Genomic DNA, 23,245 nt, shown 5'->3' with positions numbered 1-23,245 from the left:
TATACACATGAGACGATGTATTACCACAGCAGGAGAGAGAGAGGAATTTGCCTGTGTCTGAGATATTGGACACACAACGAAATGAGTTCGAGCGGCCTCAGCTTACGTCTAGTTGATAGGATTTTTCTCCCTCGCATTTCCTTCCTTAACTCACCATGAGCCTGATACTCAGCTGGTGCAAATCTGTGTTCTCCATTGGAGTGGTGTCAGTTTATATCAGATGAAGATCTGACCCAATATAATTAATTCAGCATATCTGGAGGAGGCCCAGAGTTGAGATAGCAAATCGGAGATTGCCTCTCACTCCAGGGGGAGATTTCCTCATACAGATTGAGATTCATGAAAGGGGTAGGAGAGAGAACATACTATGTCTTTTTGTGGAGAAATAGATGGTTTGAGTTCCTAGCACTGAAAGGCCCTTAAGCTTTTCGCTTCCAAAATAATCAAGATGGCTAGGCTGCTGTATAGCATATTGAGTTTATAGGGCATGCCACTCCTACAGTATTTGGATGGATGGCCTTATTCTTCATCATTTGCCTCCAAGGCAGTTGTGAACTGCTGTGATTCTTTTGTTTCCAGGAGTGTGTTCACCATTTTGAATTGAAGTGAATTAGCAGAGCAGAGGAGGAACTCAGAGATGGAACAGCATAGGTTTTACAGGTCAGGATTAAGCAGTATTAGTAAAAAATTGTGGGGAACCAGAATTAGAAGTAGATTAAGAAAGGCAGGATTTGAATGTGTATTGACAGAGCTGTAGGTGGAGTGGGGGACCTTGTACTGGAACAGTAAAGAGATTTGTAGGTAGAGATTAAGAAGCACTGAGATTAGGGGAGACCCAGTTTTGGAAGTAGTGCCCAGATAAATAAAGAGGAAACTTTTGTTCAAAGTACTCAAAATCAAAGTTCTTACACACCCAACTCTTACCCTTGTTGGAAAGGTATTGCATTGGACTATCTTAAAAGTGTATGTGTGTTCATACTTTCTTTGGCTGCAGCTCACAAATGAGGTGTGGTTACAGAATGAAGTGGGAGCTCAGATTAGCAGCAGGAATAAAAAAGTCAGGACTGAAGTAGATGCCTACTCCTGGAACTAGCAGGAGTGTTGCAGGTCAGGTTAGAGGTGCATTAGAAGAGCAGTGTGAGGAACACAGTGTCTCCCTGCTCTGTTACTGTAGCTCATGCCAGTCTTTATCACAGTGATATACAATTCATCAAACTTTAAGAAAGTAAAAATAAAAAAAAAAAAAATGGAGAAGCCAAACATTCCCCCCTACCTGGAACTTCAGTGACTAACCAGACACAAAGCTTAACCCCTGCTCTTGACGTCCTGAGCCTCAGGGGTTAAAGGTCTAACTTTGCCTTCTACTTCGAGTGATTGCTCATATCCATTCCAATATAGGTGAGTGCACGCCACCATGCACTGGTTCCCGGAACTTTTTTCCCCTTAGCAGACCCCGTAGGGTCTGCTTAGGCATCCCTTGGAGTACCACGCTCATGCCGCGGTATATGAGGCACCGCCGACCCTTCGGGCCCTCAGTTCCTTCTTTCCGCCCGTGACAGTTGCTGGAACGTCTTGCCTCTTGCTTTTCGCAAGTAGCATTCCCCTTACTGACTCTGTTAATCGTTGTTGAATAGTTTGAATAGTTTAGTGTTAAGTGTAGTGTTAAGTAGTTAAGTTAGTTAGAATTAGAATAGACGCCCTTAGGGGCTTAGGGCCGGGCCCTGCCTACTCCTGGAACTAGTAGGAGTGTTGCAGGTCAGGTGTGAGGTGCATTAGAAGAGCAGTGTGAGGAACACAGTGCCTCCCTGCTCTCTTACTTTAGCTCGTGCCAGTCTTTATCACAGTGATATACAGTTCATCAAACTTTAAGAAAGTACAAAAAAATGGAGAAGCCAAACATTCCCCCCTACCTGGAACTTCAGTGGCTAGCCAGACACAAAGCTTAACCCCTGCTCTTGACTCAGGGGTTAAAGATCTAACTTTGCTTTTTGTTTTTGTGTGTTTGACAGACTGTGGTGAGAGGCAGCACCATTGAAGTGGAGGGCTATATCTCCGGGATACTCAATGATATTCAGAAGCTTTCCCTCATCAGTTCTAACACTTTGAGGGGAAAGAGCCCCACCAGCAGGAGGAGAGCCCAGTCACTTGGACTTTTGGGAGAGGACGGGCTCCCAGACATGTATCTTCAGCACTCTGAGGTCGACTGGGAAGACAAATATGGAAACTACCTCAACTGCAATGGTGGAAGCAAAGCAGCCCGAAGGCAGACTATGTGGCCAGATTATAAACCCAGGATGGATTGGCAATCTCATCCCAATGGTATGGTAATGAAAGCACAGTCCCTTGGGCCTTCAGAATTCCAAGGTGAAGACAGGCACTGCATCCAGCTCACTTCAGTTTCACAGCACCAACAGCGCACCCCTGTTCTGGTTGGGAAGAGTGACAAGGCTGAAAGAAGCAGCTCAGAATGCTGGCCTCAGCCTTGCCTGGTGACACAAGTGAATCCTAGGCCTTCTGGAGAGGGCAGCTCTTGCCCCAAATCAAGGGAAAACAGTTTGAAACGGAGGCTGTTACGAAGTGTATTCCCCACATCTGGTGACTCAAATAAGTCAGGACCCACCCTGCAGATAAAGGTACATTTATTTACTGCTTAAACCTAAATACATTGGTGACTTTATAGCTTTGCCATTTGCTTCCACATTCATGCAATTCTGAAGGCAAACAACACACCTCCAGCTAGGTTAATGTTAGAGTCAAAGAAGTCCTGGCCAAAAACACCGAACCAAAGTGGAAGGAGAGTTTAGTCCATGCAAAAGCAAAATAGGCTGCTAGGCATAGCTCAAGACTACAGCCAGGTATACTACTAGCCTAAAAGTGCAGTTGCTGGTATAACTTAGTTTGTTCAGGGCATAATTTATACTGGCAAAAGCACTCTACTAGGGGCTATATCTACAAGGAAGGCTTGCCGGTATACCTATATTGGTATATCTATACTGGCAAACCTTTTCTCAGGGCTTGTCTAAGTCAGTGGTTCTCAACCAGGGGTACAACCTGCAGGAGTACTCAGAGGTCTTCTTGGGGGTACATCAACTCATCTAGGTATTTGCCTAGTTTTACTATAAAAAGCACTAGCAAAGTCAGTACCTACTAAAATTTCATACAGACAATTACTTGTTTATACTGCTCTATATACTATTAAGTAAAAGATTTATATTCCAATTGATTTATATTATAACTATATGGTAAAAATGAGAAAGTAAACAGTTTTTCAGTAATCGTGTGCTGTGACACTTTTGTATTTTTATGTCTGATTTCGTAAGCAAGTAGTTTTTAAGTGAGGTTAAACTTGGGAGTATGCAAGACAAATCAGACCCCTGAAAGGGGTACAGTAGGCTGGAAAGGTTGAGAGCCACTAGTCTAATTGAACAGTTAGTGTGCAGCAAAATGGGATCCACCTTGCACTAGTGTGCCCTGTACTGTCAGAGTAGACCCTGCTACCACACTGGAAATTCCGTAGTGTGCTTTAATTTACTTCATTTTGAAATGGGAGTAGATCAAAGCGCACAAGGGAACTTTTAGTGTGTGGCAGTAGGGTTCACATGGACATTTAGTGCACAGCTGGCTAGTGCAAGGTAGATTTACACTCCTGTTTGCCACGCAATAACTGTTTGTAACTTTATATAGACAAGCCCTAAGTATAGACTAGGCCTACAGATGCAAAAAAACCTTTTCCAGCAAGAGGATTGGGCTGGGCTCAAAAGCCCTGGGGCTCACATCCAGTTTATATTTTATGTTCCTGAAGTTATGCTTCAGAGTGTCAGCCAGCCACCAGCAGGAGGTCCGGAAGGATTTCCTTCCCAATGTATTCTAGGAGGTATTTTTATCTCCTTCCTCTGAAGCATCAGGGATGGCCATAGTTGGAGATGGGACACTGGGTAGGGTGGGCCAGGATTCTGAGGCAGCACCAAGCCTTCTCTCTCTCAGGTGCTTGGATGGCTGGTGTCACATGCTCAGGGTCTAACTGAGGGCCATATGTGCAGTCAGGAAGGAATTTTCCCCCATGTCAGATTGGCAGTGACCTTGGGGGTGTTTCACCTTCCTCTGGAGGATGAGAGTGTGCATCACTTGCCAGGATTATCTCTGGGATATATCATATAGTCATTTCCTTGCCATTTCAGGAGCCTCGGGCACTGCTCCAGCTTGGTCCCTCCTGTTCTTTGCCTATGGCACATAATAGTCTAGTCTCCTGTGAGTCTAACTTACTTTGGTCTCATTTCCATAGCTGGGTTCAGTGTGTGGGTGCTGGGTGGTGTTGGTGGCGTGTTATATACAGGAGGTCAGACTAGAAGATTTAATGGTCCCTTCTAGCCTTAAACTCTATGACTCAATCTATTTAAGCACTACTGTTGATGGGGATGGGACAATTCACAGCTACTCTTTCCCCTGAAAACCTCTTTGTTCTGAATGTGTAACCTTTCTGCAAGTGGAGTCGGCAGCAGCAAGGGCTGGGTTCAGTATCTAGGGGTTCCTTTCAACAATACAACACAAAACCAGCTCGATCTCCCAGCCAGTAATCTGGGACAATTACACACCGTCCCTTGGGTGCCTCTAGAGGCAGTACTTCCCTCTCGCAGACACAGAGACTGAGTGTAGAAAAGAGACTTTTAATAACAAGGGGAAAAGTAACCCGACATGACTTGGGAAAATGCCGCAAGCAGAATTCACATGCATAAAACCATGAACAAAACACCTCAAAGCACGTTGGGCAGTTTCCCTTTGCCTCAGGTTCTTAAGTCCAGCAACAAAAAGTTCCTTTAATGTGCCCCTCTCTTCACAGCACCCCACTCACACGTGTCCTTAGTCAGGGCAGACACTGAGTGTAGAGGTGCAGCTGTAGAGGTCACCTCCTACTCTGGTTGGGGAGGGGGGAAAGAGACGGCACCCTGCTCATGCCACCCTGCTGGCCACTTGCTGCCCCGTCAGCCACCCGGCTGGCTGCTTGCCGCCCCGCCATCCATTTGCTGCTCCGCCAGCTGCTCTGTCAGCTGCTCTGATGCACACCATCACCTTCCGCTGCCCCCTGCTTCTCTACTGTGACCTTCCAGCTCAGTCTCCTGAGTTTCCTCCCAGCTCTCAGTGATTTTCAGCCCTTAGTGAGGGAACTTCACTGCTAAAGAAGGCTGGGCAGGGATGCTGTCCCACAGCAAGTGATTTCAGCTCTAGTGATCACTTAACAAAACAAAAAGACTCCTAATGGAGCCTTAATTAACTCTATCTTTGAACAGTGGGGTGGGGCAGGTCAAACCACACCTACAGCTCTTGAGCAAAGCCCACATCTCCCAGGAGGGACAGGACACCTGTCCCCACCCACTCTACCTTTCACAGGGGTCTGCAGCTGAGCCCCCTCCTTCCCGAGTTCAGTTCAGATGAGAGTGACCCCTCAACTGGGACAGAATTAGGACAGTTCTACTGCCCGTTGCTCAGACAGTAAGAGGATAACATTTCATTACCCCAGCATTCAACATTAAAGTGATTTGTAACCCAACACTAGCCAAAGGGATCATTTGGGCAAAGCAGGGGCATCATGCTGAGCACTGAGGCAGGGTGTGTGTGCTCATGCATATACAGTCTGGTCCTAAAGCCCTCTGGCCCCTGCCAGCTCAGCAGGTCAGAGCTCTTTCAGACCCTACTTATATCTGTAAGACTAGAATAAAAACCAACTGGGGGGATGGCTCAGGGCACTTATAATGGCTATAGATAGAATATAAAACCTCTAGATCACTGATTTCAATTCAGCCCAGGTCATTTCAAGAGTCATTGCCATCTAACAATGATTTGGTGTCTTCTGTAAGATGGGCTGGTTCCTGGCAGGTCAGTTCCTACCTGTTGCTATGTCCCTTTATTTGGAGGAAAGTGACAAAGGCATTTGGGGACTGATTTGCTATCAGGGATCCGATTTGCTGTTTGCTGGAGGGTGGTGCCCTTCAATCAAATGAGAATGGTCACAGGAATGTGCTTCCATTTTCATAAAGAATAGACACTTAATTTTCAAATAAAGATCTCTGCCTCTTGCTTTCTCTGTCCCTCACTCTGTCTTAGGGTGATCAGATAGCAAGTGTGAAAAATTGAGATGGAGTAATAGGTGCCTATATAAGAAAAAGCCCCAAATATCGGGACTATCCCTATAAAATCGGGACATCTAGTCACCCTACTCTGTCTCTTTACAGAACTCTCTCTCTGGACCTGTTTCTTTCTCATTTTATGCACAAGTCTCTCTGCCTGTCTGTCTGGGAATGGTACTGAAAGAAAAACAGATCTTCATCTAAGTAAATCAACCTAGCTCCACTGAAGTAAATAGAGCTATGCCGATTTACATCAGTTGAACATCTGGCCCTCAGTCGCTGTAAGGAGTGACCATCTCTACCCTCCCCTATATGAGATACATGTACCCTTTCTGTGAGACTATAGAGCCAGGTATGTGAAATTGGGAAAGAATAACATGTACACCTAGGGAAATGTGTAACCATGGACAGTTGGATAAAAATGGGAATGGGTATGCCTAGACAGGCAGGCAGGGAACAACATGTAAGGATGGAATGTGTGCCTGTGATCCACCAGATGGAGGGACCAGACAACATGGTTGCCAATCTAAGAATGTATGTGTACGTGGGCTGACAGAGGGCTGGAGCAGGAAATGAATGTGCAAGTGGTTAGACAGACAGACATGTATGAGCCTGTGTGCATGTGAAAGCCTTTTGTGCGCTGTAGCTTACAAAAAACCCAACAAATTATTTTTGTGCAACAAAACAAGACTTCAGAAATAAATACCTTCCTGTCAGGAGCATGTCTGTGCTAGAATACAGGGGTAGAGCTGCTATGAGAGCAGGAAGTCATTTCTAACAGGCTGTTACTTTTGTGTGTATTTGTGCTCTGTGTGTGCCAGTTAGTACACAGCCAGGTTTGTACACAGGGTGTCTGTATATGAGTGCCTGAAAAGGAGTGAGTGTGTGGCGATGTTACACTTCTGTAGTTTTTATTGTTAACAGAAATTAAATTGAGTCTTATATAGCTAAGGTCTAGTTTAGTCCCTCTCTGAGTGTTTTAAGAAGACTTCTAAAGTGAAGGATTCTCTCTGTAGTGGTAACTATCATCTGCACTTCCCCTCTATGCCTGCACCATCATCTTTCAACTCTGTCTAAGTAGTGACAGATAAAGCCTTGTTGCCAATGAATTTGTTTACCTATAAATTATGAATGATTGATTTGCTGTTGATTGGCACGTTAAGTGTTTTGATTAAGTTCCTTCTGGTGAAGCTGTTACTCTGGAGTGCAGCTGGAACATGCTCTCTTCAGCTGACCACACTTTATGTTGAATTTCAATTAGTCAACATCACCTAGGCCAGCACTGATGCTTAGACATCTAAAATCCTGTAGGATTTATCCTTTCACTCACATTAACAAAATGGATAGATATCCAGAGAGTATGTGTACTTTGAAGGCATATCACTGCAAGCTGTGATCTTACCAGCTCTCATAACCTAACAAGGTTGGGCCTATTTAGTATTTGCGTGGGAGATCTCCAGAGAGAGCCCTGAGTACTTCAGGAAAGAGTCTTGGTAATTCAGATTCCTTTTGAGTCAGAACTGAACCAATGCCATAATAAGGTGTCACGTTGCTCTGTGCTGCTGGAGGTGTCACCTTTCCAATGAGCCCTGACCATTTACACTATTAAAAATCCCATGGCACACTTCCCAAAACAAAGGGTGTTCACTCTAATGTCTTGGCCAAATTCCAATTTGGGGAATTATATTCTACTTAACTTAAAACTCTCAATACAGCTTTAAGTGAATACTTACATAGCACTTTTCATCCAGCAAGCTCAAGTGATTTACAAAAAGTGTGTATGACCCATTATTCTCCATTTTACAGAAAAAAACATGTTTTCAAAAGTGTCCATTTCAGAATGTTCTTAGCGCCTACCCTCTTAAAGTCAGCCCATTGAAGGTGTCTCAGGATGGACATCCAAATCCCTAGTTACTTTTGAAATGATCAGGCTGTGACTTGTCCCAATTCACAAGCAGCTCAGTGGCGAAACAGAACCTGGCTCTCTTGATTCCCAGGCTGGAGCACTATCCACTGGACCACATTGGCATCACATACTTGTGATCTCGGCAGCCTTCTGTTTCTTCATAATCTAATCAACACTTTTTTTTTTAATCCACTCTTTTCAGTCTAATGCTTTCTTCAGGCCCCAGCAGTGGGGTTCACCATGCAGCCCTGCAGCCAAAGCTCAGTCTCTTCCCCCTGCCCAGCCAACACCAGATTTCACCAGGATGATTGCAGAAGCTGGTACCCCCCAGAAATCCCCGACAACTGAAAAGGGCAGGCCGTCACCAACAGGGTCCCCCCGAAACAGACACACTCAGATCAGTTCCAGCAATCTTCACCTGCCCCAAGACTCTTCTGCTAAAGGTCAGCCGCCCAGTGAGGACCCTGTGGTCGTGACTCATGAGCAATTCAAGGCCGCCCTCAGGATGGTGGTGGACCAGGGTGATCCCCGGACATTGCTGGAGAACTATGTGAAGATTGGGGAAGGGTCTACAGGCATTGTCTGCATCGCTCGTGAGAAGCACTCTGGGCGACAGGTGGCAGTAAAGATGATGGATCTGAGAAAGCAGCAGCGACGAGAACTTCTTTTTAATGAGGTGAGGATGGTGGCAGGCGAGCAGGGGACCGTGCTTTCTGTTATGAAGCAAGGACAGTGATAGGCTCATCTTTATTTTTAATGGAGGGAAGATGATAAGGAGATGAGGCTTGTAAAAGGAGGAAAGAGAAGAACCATCTTCCTTTTAATGAAGTGAGGCTGGTAATAAGAATGAGAGAGGCATGGGAGTGTTTCAGTGAGTCTACATCACAGATGAAACAGAAAGATGAATGGAGCCCACCTGGATCTTTGGGGGAGGTTTCTGATTTATGGTTCTGGTGATGTCATTGCTCATGTGTAGTGAGATATATTTCCTACTTTCTCAGGTGGTGATAATGAGAGACTATCAGCACATTAATGTGGTGGAGATGTATAAAAGCTACCTGGTGGGAGAGGAACTCTGGGTGCTGATGGAATTTCTGCAGGGAGGAGCCCTCACAGACATTGTGTCTCAAATCAGGTATGAAGCACAAAGCAAAGAAATATGCTACCTGATGGGCTATAGCATGACTGTTCTCCAAAGGTGTTTGTAATTATCCTGATTGCAGTGTCCTGCAATTATCAAATTTTAAAACTGGAGCCACCAATCCTTTTGAAATAAGTAGTGGTTCCTCTCACTTAGGAAGCAGGAAGCATCTAGGTTCATAAGGCCCAAAGCTGTCTCTGCTAGTGACCCAGTATTTGAAATACTGGACATACAAAAAGTCTGTGCTTTAACTAGATTTGAGTGTAATATGTAGTCCAGGAAGCTCATCACTAGCCACTGGAGAACACCTGGAACCAGTCTTCAGTGGTACAACATTAGGGTGAGCTGGGATCAGTTGGTAAAGCCTGCCTGAATCTTCCAATGTACTTTGAGATCTGGACACTTTGTCAAATCATATCAGCTAAAGAATGAAGTAAATGAACAAATCACAGCCACTGACTGAGCTCTCGCCTAGATTTGCTTTCACACTTGTTCCGCTTTATAAACATTGATGCTAACATCTCCTAGGTGAGGTAAATAACTGTTGTTCTTCATGTGGCCTGTACACATGATGTGCCAGCAGTGCAGCTTTGGTGGTAGAACACTTCAGTGCAGTGCCTGCTGGAGCACTCTCGTGCCTATGCTTGCCCGCCTCCCCAAATTCCTGGACATTCTGAAGGCGAGGCTATAAAATGGGACATGATGCTCCAGCTGCTTCAGTTCCTTTCAATTGTGGCAGCAGAAAGACATGAACCTATCTGGGTTGACCCAACCTCTTCAAAGACTCAGTGCCTTAGTTAGATTTCTTAGTTAGGATTAGTGATAGAGATTTTAGCTTTTTTATTTTCTTTATAAAAGTATTTGTTTTATTAGTTTTATTAAGTCCCACACCTTGGTGTGCTTACGGATCCTATAGCAGATCTGAAGGAGAAGCAGCCAGAATTTAAGAGGTGTGCCTCTTGTCCTGCCATACTTTCCCATTAAGATATGCATACTGGGTGTCAGCTTGCTTGGAGGAAGGACATATTCCTTCACGGTGTACAATATGCAATACCATCACCCCAAGAGCTCACAAGGAGCATCAGAGCTCGTTCCAACTCTTACTGTTTCACAAGGCACTAGTGAACAAACCTTCTGGTTTTGTAACCTCCAGTTCCCTGAGTACAAAGAGGCCCACATTGGCCCCTATCTCCTCAGGGAATAAAAAACCTAGATCCCGATGAAGGTACCATCCTACAGTCCCGGAGCGAAACAAATTTTTTTGTACAAAAGGATCCTCAGCCTTCGGATCCTAATTCTAGGCTCACAAGAACCCCTGAGCTATCGGCTTCTGTTAGCAGAGTCAATCCTCATGGGGAAGACTGACAATTCCCTTCTTGGGCCAGTTGGCCATATTGACTGTCATCTAGATATTAGGGGGACACTGAACACATTGTGTCATACTTGCAAGGATCCATCCCCTCTTATAGGGTAGAAGAAGCCTCATACATCCAATCTAGTGCTCCTGGACTTGTCTGCATCACTGGGCCCAAATACATTAATTGAGGAAGAACTGATGGGACTTTTTGAATACTGGGACATAGATCTGGAGCCTGAGGATATGTCTCCTTATGACTATATATCTGTATCTTCAACAGCTTCGCCATCAGAAGATGCCATTCAGTTTCATGAACAGGTGGTCCAAATGCTTCAGCTTTAAAGATACCATCAGTATCAGTAGAAGAGATCTCTCATCTGGTGTTTGACGTACCGGGGCCCCCTTTGAACAGAAATTTCTCCCTCCCAGTTTTAAAATATGATTACAACCAGTTAAATCTATTTGGGCAAACCCTGCCTTTAATCAGGCCATCTCAAAGAGGCTGACACGCTCTATCAGTTACTGTACAAGGGATTTACTTTTTTCCATGAGCAGCCCACTCCCAACTTGCTCGTGGTCTCTGCAGCAGTTCAGAGAACAAAAGGAGGCCATGTGTATTTTGCACCATCTGATGGAGTGGGAAACGAAATGGATACTCTAAGCAGGAAGGTTTTCTCCTCAGCCTTACTAGACATTAGGGTTTCTAATTACCAGGCAGTAATCTCTAGGTATCAGGACCATCCCATGGAGAAAATGGCCTTATTTGCTAAAGATCTGCCTTAAGAGAAAAGGATATTGGCTAACGTGTTAATAGCAGAAGGTCAGTTAGTAGCTAAAAACTGACTGAAAGCCTCATTTGATTTGTCAGATTCTGCAGCAAGAGCAGTAGCTTCAGTTATCGTGTTGAGACAACATGCATGGCTTAGATCCTCTGGTCTTCCACTTGAAATCAGAGCATACGGGGAAGATCTTACATTCTTCTTCGAGGACTGTCCGTGTGGGTGCTCCACTTCAGGTGTTGGCGCGTCCCTGCACCTTTGATCAAAGAATTTTTGCAGCAGTGCTTGTCTGGGTCACACATGCGCTCTCCCTGTCCCGTGCTGTTGTCGGTGCCTAACTAATGCCATGCGACCACATCCCCCTCAGTTTCTTTCCAGTCGTCCTCGGCCTGAGATGGAGCTCCCAGCAGTGTTAAGACTGATAGCTATACTTCGTGTTTAGAGTAGTCTTTAGTACCTTAATTAGATTTACTTATCCCTTTTTCCATTTATTTTCTTAAAAAAACTAAAACAATCTTTTTTCCTTTCCCCTTTGTACTCCAAGTATGAATACCCCTTAGCATAGTTAGTTTCATCATTAGGGTTAAACCACTGTAACTTGTGCCATGCCTGGTTCACCAGGCTTCAAGCACTGCCTTTCCTGCCAAGAGGCGATCCCCATCTCAGAAGGACACTCTCCTAGTATGGCCTGTCCAGGGATGCCACTCCTCTATGCCATTCCCCACTCAGTGGCTACTGGGACCCCTGGGGGGGCATACAGGAGACAGTACCGCAGGCTCCCAAGCCCATAAAGGGAGAGGCTTCGATCTCCCCCACCACCCTCAGTGGATACACCTTCAGAGCCTCCTGAGGAATGCTTTGAAGAATGAGAGGAGGCCATGGAAAAGGACACAACACCAGCAACCAACGTTTCTTCCTTGTCCCTGGATGAGGCCATACTGCCACCACCACCCACAGTGGTGGACGATTTCAAACATTTTTAATAACTTTTAAAAAGAATCGCCAATGTCCTAGAGATCCCTCTAAAGGAGGTCTCAGAGTCCCAGCACAAGTTATTGGATATTCTCCATACATCCTCCTCATTGAAAATTGTTCTTCCCATAAATGATGCACTCATGGAGCCAGCTAACAACATATGGCAGACCCTGGCCACAGTATCACCCACCTGCAAGAGAGTGGATAAAAACTACGATGTCCCCTCTAAAGGACTGGACTTCTTATTCTCTCACCCCAAACCAAACTTCTTAGTGGTCAATGCTGTCAACCAACGAGGCAGGCAATAGCAACCCAGACCCACCCCGTACGACAAAGAGTGGAAACAGTTAGATCTCTTTGGCCACAAGACCTATTCATCAGCCACTCTTCAATGCCAGATTGCCAGTTATGCTGCTCTAATGGCAAAATATGACGACATAAATTATTCCAAACTTGCAGAATTTATTGACATCATACCAAAGGACAAAAGAGATCAATTCAAGTCCATCATTTTGGAGAGCCAACTCTTATCCAGAACTGCCTTACAGGCATCTTTAGATGTGGCTGATACAGCGGCACACTCCACGGCCACTGCCATAGTTATGTGCCGGGCTTCATGGTTCCACCTGTCAGGCTTCCCAAAGGAAGTATAATCCACCATGGAGGACCTCCCTTTTGATCTTCAGAAGCTCTTTGTGGCAAAAACTGATGAGTCCCTTCATACCCCGAATGACTCGCAATGCATAAAAACAGCCTAAACAGATGCCTCGTAATTCCAATAAAAATCAAAGACTCGCTACACTGGTGGACACAACCCAACAATGTGTGTGTGGGAGTCCCTTTTACACAAACTCCACCTTCAATGATTCTCACAAATGATGCCTCTTTGAAAGGCTGGGGAGCCCATGTACAGCACTCAGAGCATGTACAGCATGTGCACCCATGTACAGCAATTCAGTGCAGATGGTCTCCCCACAAGACACTGCTACACATAAATCTCCTGGAACTGAGCACAGTTCACAACATGTGCTTGCACTTCCTGCCATTGATCAGGAATGAGACTGTATGGGTAATAATGGACAACATTGCCTGCATATTTTATATAAACTGACAGGGAAGGGCAAGGTCGCACTGCTTCTGCACCGAAGGCATGAAACTATGGAACTAGTGTCTCTGATACAATGTCAACATATCAGCCTCGTATCTCCCAGGATGTCAAAACACCATGGTGGATAAGTTGATCAGGGAATTCTCTCAGGACCACAATTGGAAGCTAAAAAACACTGTTCTGCAGGGCATATTCACACACAAAGATCATCCATCCATAGACCTCTTCAACATCCCAGAAATACAAATGCATGCAATTCTGCTCGTGGCCTCCTGATCCTTGGGTGATGCCTTTCTCCTCATCTGGGATGTGCCTGTGCTATATGTTTTTCCCCCTATACCCCTGCTATCAAGAGTAATACACAAAATAAGAGACAAGGCCAAAGTCATCCTGATAGCCCCCACATGGCCCAGACAAACTTGGTATTCGTACCTGTTGAGGACGGCGGTATGTGCACCATGCACTCTTTCACTCTCGCTGAATCTTCTATTGCATGATGCTGGACAGGTTTGCCATCAAACCTGGAGAAACTTCATCTAGGAGCGTGGCTCCTACCTGGCTCCAGCACGACGAACTGACTTGCTCAGAACAGGTGAAAGATATATTAGCGAACAGTAGAAGGACAACCAAACATAATACTTACCTGCAAAAATGGCAGAGATTTGCTATCTGGTGCCAAAACAAACTAGCTTGGCCTGTTTCCACCCCTAAGCAATGATTTTAGAATACGTGCTAGAACTAAAGAACTCTGGCTTATCCCTTAGCTCACCTACAGTGCACCTCGCCACTGTTACTGCTTTTCACCACAAGGTGGACAGGATATCGATATTTGTCCATCCTATCACAAACACCACATATTAGATGCTAAAACTTTCTACCTAAGTAGATGCAAAGAGTGTAGAAAGTCACCAAATGTTTTTATTTTGTATGCACTAAATAATAAAGGGCAGGTAATTACTTCACAAATCCTATCTATGTGGATTAGATAATGTACTGAAGGGAGTTATAAATTAGCTTCTGTCCCTCTCCTGATAGGGATTAAATCACATTCCATTAGGGCAAAAGTGGCCTTCATGGCATGCCTTAGGCATAATCCCATTATAGAAATTTGCAGAGCTCCTATATGGGGCTCTAATCACACATTCATAAAACACTTTTCATAATGCTAGATCTTGTGGTCAAATGCTCAGCTTGGTAGAGTGGTACTTCAGTCACTGTTTAAGTGGGATCCCACATCCCACCTTCCTCAGATGACAGTACATCATATCAAACTATCCCATGAGTGGGACTATACAGAGGCCATTTGAAGAAGGAATGGAGGTTACTCACCTGTACCTGGAATTCTTAAAAGACGGACTCCGCACATTCATACACCTGCACACCTTCCCCTCTTCCTCGGTGTCCTAATTACAATCTTGGACCTGAGGAGTTGGCGGAAATCACTGAGGCATCCAGATTGCCTCACCCCCTTTTATAGCCCTACCCTCAGAACCTTCAGGAACAGGGAGAGCAAGAGCAGGCGAAGGATGCAGTGGGCAGAGTTGTGAAATGTTCCACCAGCAGGGCTGCACTGCTGGTGCATGCCATGAGTGGGAATGTGCAAATCCATTTCAAAGGCCTCTGGTTACAGACGAGTATCCTTCATTTAATCCTGTTTTATAGATGGGGAAACTGAAACACAGAAAGTTTAAATGATTTTGAGTTAGACTGTGAAAGATTCTGGGTTCAAATCCCAGGCAGACAAGCCCTTTCAGAGATCAGAGAATTTTAGGTGCTCAGATTCTACAGTACAGTAACAGAGGTAGGGTTTGAACTCAGGAGCTTCTGACTTCTTGTCCCATGCTTAAGCTATGAGACCATGCTTCCTGTGGTTAGGTATTATTTGTTATTACATCTTTCCCTTTCCTATATAGTGCACATAGCGGAAACTAGTTAGATATACAGTGTCCAAACTGCACAACTGCATAACACCTGGAAAGGATCCTTCATCAAATTGCCTGTGCAGATCCCTGAGGCATGGAATCATACAGCCTTGCTCACAAGCCAAAGAATCATTACTACTGGTTAAAAATCTTCCTCCACATGCGTCATGGTATCTAGCTCCCATTGTAAGCAGAGAGAGAGAGAGTCTGATCTCTAACACAGGAATTGCTTGGAGTACCAGTTGGAATTCGAATTTGGGGACATGGCTCTAGTTTTAATCTAAAATCTAATTCTCAAACATGATTTGTCTGAATTTAATGCTTGTGAAAGATTCTGGATTGCCAGCCCTTGAGACAGAAATCTACTTATCAACACAACAGGGATCCACAGGGCAGTGGCAGAGCAAACTTCCCCACATTGCCCTGCTTCAACACTGAGCTGGAGAAACCACTTCGGGGTGAAATTATAAAGTAGTTCAGGCTCCAGGCCCATCTGCTCCTCGGCCTTTCTGCAAAAATTACCAACAATAGTACAACTTAGTGCCAATTGAGCTAGTGGTTTTTGTGATATGGGCAGTCGTGAACTAAAAGTACACATCTTGAAAAATGACTGATAATGGAAAAGGAAGTTGATTGAAGGGTCACACTGCACTTTTAAGGAGATTTTCATTGATTTAATCTGTACACAGTCAAATGTGGGTTTTAAAACAACTCTGGGTTTTATTTCAGGCTAAACGAGGAACAAATTGCGACAGTGTGTGAGGCAGTGCTGCAAGCCCTTGCATACTTGCATTCCCAGGGTGTGATTCACAGAGACATTAAGAGCGACTCCATTCTCCTGACCCTCGATGGAAGGGTAGGCTTCCTCTGTTTAACTTCCTCAGTGTCCAACTCACCTAGGTTCTTTCCTTTCACCTTTCCCATCAGCTTCTCCTTCTCTTTCTCATCTTTCCTATTCTCACCATCTCTGTCATCTTCCGCTGCTGTAAACTTATTTAATCTCCCCTTTTTTACTGTTTTCCGTTTCTTTTCCTTTTCTCTCTTTGTCTTATCCAGTCAACTTGTCTCTGTCCACTTGGTCTTTATCTTTGTCCCATTGTTAACTCCCTCCTTTATTTAAGGATTCCAGTGATTATCCTTGTTCCCCTTCTCACACAGGTGAAACTCTCAGATTTTGGCTTCTGTGCTCAGATCAGTAAAGATGTACCAAAAAGGAAGTCCCTGGTTGGAACTCCCTACTGGATGGCTCCGGAGGTTATTTCAAGGGCTCCATATACTACTGAGGTAATCTACCACTTTCCTAATGGAAGAGCTAGCAAATAATATTAGGGACTCACTGAGGTAACAGTCTGACCCTCTTCTGAGGAGACTGTTAGGGCCCATACCAACATAAATACAACTATGACAGAAAACTTGGTTACAACATAGTTATTCACTGACATGGTTAAAACATGGTTCAGTCTGGTAAAGAGTGTAACTAAATTTTAACTTTGTTACTGAAATTTGCTACAACCCTGCACATGTGGACAGACACTAGCAAAGAGCAACCTCGGACATGATATGAAATCACTGAACTAATTTAGCCTACTCTCCAGGAGGAGAGATGAGAGAAAGGGAACATGCACAAACATGCACACACATTTTTTGTGAAACAGCAGTGCAGATGACAGAAACCAGATTGATAGGCCTGGAGATTGAAGCCCTTTATTTATCCACAGAACAGATTCAGCCTGAGCAATGACTATGCAGTCTTCTCCAAACTACATCATCACTGTGGCTCAATTCCAGCCTGGGAAGAGCAGCTTCTTGGGGAGTCCAGTCTCCATAGTCCATTCAGTCTTCACACTCTACACTAAGACTGCATGCAAAGGGTCCAGTTAGTGCCAATCTGGGTTAATATTTCACTTTTTCAATAAGATCAGAGCTATCTGAGATGTTATAGGAACTTGCTTTAGAGATACAAAAATTTTTCCACCCACAAAGAGATCATGAGCAGAGAGCAGTTGGCTACTGATATGGATGTGTTCACGGATGTATTGCTCTGCTACTGCAGGTGGATATCTGGTCTCTAGGGATCATGGTGATAGAGATGGTGGATGGAGAACCTCCCTATTTCAGTGACTCCCCAGTCCAAGCAATGAAAAGACTCCGTGACAGTCCTCCTCCCAAACTGAAAAGTTCTCACAAGGTCAGTATGTTTGATAGACACTATGAAATCTGATGAATCACTGATTGTCATGTGTGTACTGAGTAGCTGAGCTCCAGATAGACTGTTTATTAATAGATCACATCTGCTCATGGAATCCCAATCCCACTGGGACATTATATTTTAGGACAGGAGGCACTTTCATTCCTGTTGTCTAGAGACCACAGGCTGGTGGATTTATCTCAGAGCTTCCGCCCAGCTCAGTAGACAGACTACTCAAGGGTCTCCTTCAGCTCCCAGTGCCATGGCAAGGTTCTGACACCTAGTGGCTAGTGTGTGAACTATCCCTAGTAAGATATCTTAAATTATTGTAGCACTACTTGCCTTATGATTAGATCAAATCCTGGTCCTGGCAAAGTCAATAGCAAAAATCCTGATAAAGTCAAAAGGGCCAAGTCATCACAGTAGTGAATGTGTGGGTCCTTGCACCTGGTGATTTGAAATCTTCCATTTTAATGGCTCTCTGAACTGCAAGGCCACCTCAGTTAGAAGAAAGGAATGGGTCTGGGTCAGTGATCCCCAAACTATGGGGCATGCACCCTTAGGGGGTGTGGAGGAATGTTTGGGAGCGATACACAGTGAAGCCTGAGAGCGCCACCCACCCCATTCTGCCCTCCACTCCACCTCCTGCTCGCCCTCATTTCCTCTTTGCCCCAGGCCAGTTCCATCTCTAGCTCCAGCTCCTTCCCCATTCCCAGTTCTACTGCTCCCAGCTCTGCCTTCAGCCCAGGCTCCTCTGCTGAGCCAACTGTGCAGTAATGGAGGGGTGGGGGGTGCAAACAGATTCCATTACTGGTAGGGTGGGGGGGGGGGAGGAGGGGGAATGTGACAGAAGTTTGGGCACCACGGGTCTAGGTAGATGATAGGTCATGCAGTTAACTGCAGCCACACTGATAATTAACCTAACTTGATCATTACTCATAGAAAATGAACACTGATGTTCAGAAATAGTGATTTCCTCTTCAGTCCCCAGATAAAACATTTATTTTTATTTCAGTCCAGAGTTTGAAGACCAAATCATTTTTATAGCTTTGTGAACTATCATTTTTTCCAATATATCTGATCTTCAACTACTAAAACTGAATTATTCAACTGAGAATGCAATGTTAATTTAACAGGATAAAATTAGTAGAAATGGCTGCTTTAGTTTTTTGCCTTTGAAACACTAATATTAAAATCTCAGGACCAGATTTTGGCCCAGGGAATCCTTAGGTGGCATACCGCCAGCTCTGCCTTTGTGCACAGACCCCTGTGGGCAATTACCAGCCAGCACAATATATACCTTTGAGTTCTCTAAAATGTCTTGGGATGGGGGAGTGAACTGATTTACAGCAGACCTTGAGATCAGAATGGGGACCATAAAAGTGCCTATGACCAGCTCTCCCTCTAGCCATGTGAGTGGAGTTCAGCTGCATTTGAGGATTCAGCGGTTCATTACTACAACTAACTGTTATTATGCTCAACTAGTGCAGTACTGAGTTGATCAGATTAAGCAGAATTCACTTGTGGAGATTATTCCATTTGTTACATTTGCTCCTTTCTAAATGTATCCAAAATATAGTCAGCTTTATAGACTAAGTACTAAGGTCCAGATTCTGGCACCTATATTTACTTGAGTAGTCCCTGTTTGCCAACTCCATTAAGAATCATGACCTACACAAATGTGCAACTATAGCACTGACTGTTAACATGAAGTACTGCAGAATAGCTATATGGCATTCCTTTCCCCATTCAATTTTTGTTTGGAAACACCTGATATTTCACCTAGAGTTAATCAAGTGCAGGAATCTTCTTTTTTAAACCTACTATTGTGTAAACTCTGACCTGATTCCATAAATGGTTTGACCTGATGGGTTCTTTTTCCACAGACTTCCCCAGTTCTGAGAGACTTCTTGGAACGGATGTTGACACGAGATCCCCTAGAAAGAGCAACAGCACAAGAGCTTCTGGATCACCCCTTCTTGCTCCAGACTGGACTTCCAGAGTGCCTTGTCCCCCTTATTCAGCAGTACAGGAAGCGCACCTCCACCTGCTGACTCTGTGCATGGGGAAAAGCCAGTATCTATCCCAGCACTGGGAATGCAATCTCTATGCTGGAAATACTGGCGTACTTGACTGAGAACCAAGCATTCTCACTCTGCGAACAGTGCTTAGAATTTGTCAGTATTCTTTTGAAAGGATGAATGTGAAAATTCCCTCCACCCCCTAGACTTTAGCTGCTTCCCTTTTGCTGAAGACAATCAAGGCAAACTGGATCCCAGTAAGACCTAGTATCTCTCACGAACAAAACAGAGGCATTACATGGCTTCTGGGAACTCATACTCCTCTTACAAGAATGGCATTTTAAAGATGAGTCTGAATTTGTATATCAAAGTGTCCACAAACTCTGGAAAACTTTAGCTACGGGCTACCAAATTGGAATGATATTCCGCAAACAGAAATGTGATCTTTGTTTTTTAATGTTAGTTGTACACTGGAGTCCTGAACTGACCCAAAAAAGACACATTTTGGGACACCAACCTTCTAAAAACTCCCATCTTACACAATGCACAAGAACTTCAATACTTTTTTGAGACTTTTTCCTCGGATTATTTTATCCTATTCCACAAGTGTGAATACTGGGCCTGAAAAAGCTACCTGGAAGGCAGATGTGATATATATTTGGTTGGTTTCCAACTGCCTCGTTTGCATCAAACTGCTTCATTTCTATGGAGAATATATGTGGTTGAACAAGATGAAAAGGTGGTCTGCCTTCAGTCCATTGCATGACCTTAGATGGGTGGAGGGCTGACACTTCTTGGCACAGGCCTTCTCTAAGTATCTCTGTCTTCTCTATGGAGAATGTACTGCCTGCCACCAGAATCCTATGGTTGAAGCTTCATGACATGTAACACCACTGTCTTCCCCAACACTGACTGGAATGGAAAGCAAAATGGTGTCCTCAGCAGGAAGGGTTTATGAAAGCTTGTCCCGGGGTCTCCCTGAGTACATTGGACTCCTATCAAGAAATGTTCCCTGAAACAGCTGTTAAGTAGTACTTTGTACCTGTTGCGGTGAATCCTATAACAGGCTCAATAAAAAGTTGAAGATGTCCTCTCTACCCCACTGGAAGATGTTTGTTTTCTTGGTGAGAATGTTTGGCTTCCACCTCCCATGTTTGTTACAGTGAAGGGTGATGAGGGGAGGGGTTGTGTATGGTTTGTTACTGGCATCTCCCCTCTCATTGCTGATATGTCTGAAGGTTTCTGTTTGTCTAATGAGCCTTTTCAATCTCTTGTAAAGTAGATTTAGAATTTTTGTATAAGCTCCTTGATAAGAATGTCAAGGTCATTTTGACTCCTAGGTAAGGTTTAACATGTACAGTAATGTTTTAAAGTCATGCAGATTATCTGGAATTTAGTCTTATCTGTAAAACTGGGATCCTATTTTGCAGCCAAATTATAAAGACAGAAGAATCCAAATTTCTATTAGGGTACTCCAACTGCCTAAAAAAATAACCTCATAACTGAATTTTCTTTAGGATGTTTTTATTTTCCTTTTCCCCCTCTACCAACTTTTGTGATACAGATCTTGCTTTAGTCTTTTAGCTGTAGTAAATAACTTGAAATCACTTAGCCACCTTGGTGAAACTTTGTTGTAAAATATTTCTATATTTCCAGACATCCTGTCTTTTTATGCAAAACAGCAGTGCCTTTTAAAAAAGGCTTAGAATTTGAAACATCTTCTGTTTGTGAATTGTTTGCACTTGTGTGTTAAATTAAAGTAGATGTTGATCTCTATTCATTAAGGAGTTGCACTTTTGAAATCTTTTAAAATGTACTTGGTTTTGAGATAGAAGGGAGTAGGTAAGGGTGTGAGCCACAAGTTTGGTCTAATTCATTCACCTACTGTAGAAGGTATGATTTCACAACTAGAAGAGACCAGAGCAAGAAAGCTGGACGTTGAAAGGAGGTCCTGATGGGACACAGGTTGGAGAGTTCAAATTCCACAGTAAGATTTGAGCTTCAGCCCAGTGCTGACTAAAACGGATGGATGGGAAGGGAGGCTGATCTCTTAGCAGGGCCACACTTTGATGGGACATAAAATCAAAGAACCCACTGCACTGTTTGTGAAAAGACTAATTCCAGTTTCCTCCCTAAAACAAACAACAAAACCACACATTCTAATGCCCTGTGAGCATCTGATTTCTGTGTTTATCTACACAGTTCTTGCATACATGCATTCCATTCATTGCTTTGTAAAGTAGGTGACATACTATGAATATGAGAAGCACAATATAAAATCAAAATTCTATTCCATAGTTTGTAAAAACTAAAAATCAGTCTCTGGGTATAATTCCAACTTTCTCAGTAACTGGGATCAAGCTAGCAGGACCAGGCACTCCCATGATAAGCACAAAAAGATTTTTGTATTGCAGAAGCATCTGCATGGGCTTCACTGTGGGCTAGGTGATGTACAAACATAACAGGTGGTCTCTACCCTGAACAGCATTCTGTCTACGCACTAGGTAATAAAACTTAGCCAGAGGAAACACAATTTTGTAATTAATACAATAATTATACCTACTTTTAGCAGGTATTCACTTACACCCCAGGGCTCTGATGTTTGTATTGTGTTTCATCAGGATATTTCCCTTTGTCTTTAGCTTTCAGTGGTCAGTTAATCATCTGTGTTCCACAACCCCTTTCTCTTCACTATAGCACTTTTGTTCATAATATATGCGTTTTGAGGATAAATACATTAACTTGAGGGGCACTCATTACCATGGTAACAAAGAACAAATGTATTATAGTTGTACCAAAAAAAAAAAAGTAACAGTGAAAGTTTCCCTTACGCTGTTGTGCCAGTGTTTTTCAGCTCTGTTCTGGAAAGATCATATCACTACAAAAGAATGGTTCAAGTCTCCACATCCATTCAGTTCTTGATTTCTTGCTACTGAAAATGTCAATTCCGATGATGGCTTTTGAGCTACAGCCACAGTTCCCCACCTCTTTTCACAAGGGCTGTTTTACAGTTCTGAAAAAACATTCTGAAAATGTCATTATAGCAGCATTACATCTTCCCAACTTAATAAATTCCTTCCACCATCCCAGAAAAGATGCAGTATATAAGCCATTGCTTTCTAAAACAGGGATACAACTATTACACGTATTTTCAAAAGCCGGTTTAAAGATTGCTTTCACCAGGCACAAAGCTGATGCCAAAGAAATGGACCGTCAGCTTTCCCCCTCACTAAGAATTAAACACACCACGAGTATCTTTTAAGTGCCTAAGTGTTAACCAGCTCTGCAAAGCATCGTGAAAATTGCCCAGCCCAGCACCAAAATGTACTTGCTCCATTTCCCCTGATGATGATGAACAACAGTGATATTTGACTTGCCCGTTTAAACAACCCCTCTCTCTGAAGAAGTGGGTGGACATTTTTGCAAGGCCGCCCTTCACTGTCCTGCCAATCCCTGGCCCGTGTATCCATGAAATTCGTGGTCACCATGACATCATGATTTCTCTCCCTGCACCCACGCCAGTATCCCTGCCACAGGCTGGACGGCTCCAGCTCCCACGTGTTCGCAGCCCCAAACCCCGTCCCAAGCGAGGCGGACCCCGCACCGAGAGGAGGGCCGGGCGGCCGGGCGGGGGCCCCAGGCGGAGGGAGAATGCCCCGTGGAGTGAAGGCCCGTCCCGGGAGGGCCCCGGGCCCTGCCACGGCGAGGTCACGCGCTGGCTGGCTG

At 44.2% G+C, this 23,245-nt stretch overlaps 1 protein-coding gene and 1 long non-coding RNA gene across 6 annotated transcripts in view; one reads left to right on the top strand and one right to left on the bottom strand.

Moving 5' to 3' along the window:
- Positions 1-21,301, top strand: part of PAK6 (p21 (RAC1) activated kinase 6) — a 46,028-nt gene extending 24,727 nt beyond the window's left edge. For all 5 annotated transcript variants that reach the window (XM_067558006.1, XM_067558003.1, XM_067558005.1 and 2 more), the window contains 7 exons: positions 2,010-2,633; positions 8,231-8,704; positions 9,030-9,163; positions 16,040-16,166; positions 16,469-16,594; positions 17,364-17,498; positions 19,385-21,301. In XM_067558006.1, coding sequence (XP_067414107.1) covers positions 2,010-2,633; positions 8,231-8,704; positions 9,030-9,163; positions 16,040-16,166; positions 16,469-16,594; positions 17,364-17,498; positions 19,385-19,552 — 1,788 coding nt within the window. In that variant the 3' untranslated portion in view covers positions 19,553-21,301. The remainder of the gene's footprint in view (positions 1-2,009; positions 2,634-8,230; positions 8,705-9,029; positions 9,164-16,039; positions 16,167-16,468; positions 16,595-17,363; positions 17,499-19,384) is intronic.
- On the bottom strand, positions 17,005-23,061 carry LOC137159558 (uncharacterized). Its single transcript, XR_010921652.1, has 3 exons — positions 22,351-23,061; positions 19,341-19,435; positions 17,005-17,168 (listed from the first exon to the last, which is right to left on the bottom strand). It is a non-coding gene; the product is annotated as an uncharacterized lncRNA (long non-coding RNA).
- Between the last annotated feature and the right edge of the window lie 184 nt (positions 23,062-23,245).

This window comes from Emydura macquarii, unplaced genomic scaffold (assembly GCF_026122565.2).
Source record: "Emydura macquarii macquarii isolate MOO-44397 ecotype Brisbane River unplaced genomic scaffold, CSIRO-AGI_Emac_v2 contig_1876, whole genome shotgun sequence".
In the NCBI taxonomy this organism is placed as follows: domain Eukaryota; kingdom Metazoa; phylum Chordata; order Testudines; family Chelidae; genus Emydura; species Emydura macquarii.
Note: the sequence above shows the minus strand (reverse complement) of the source record. Positions and strands in the feature narration are given on the sequence as shown.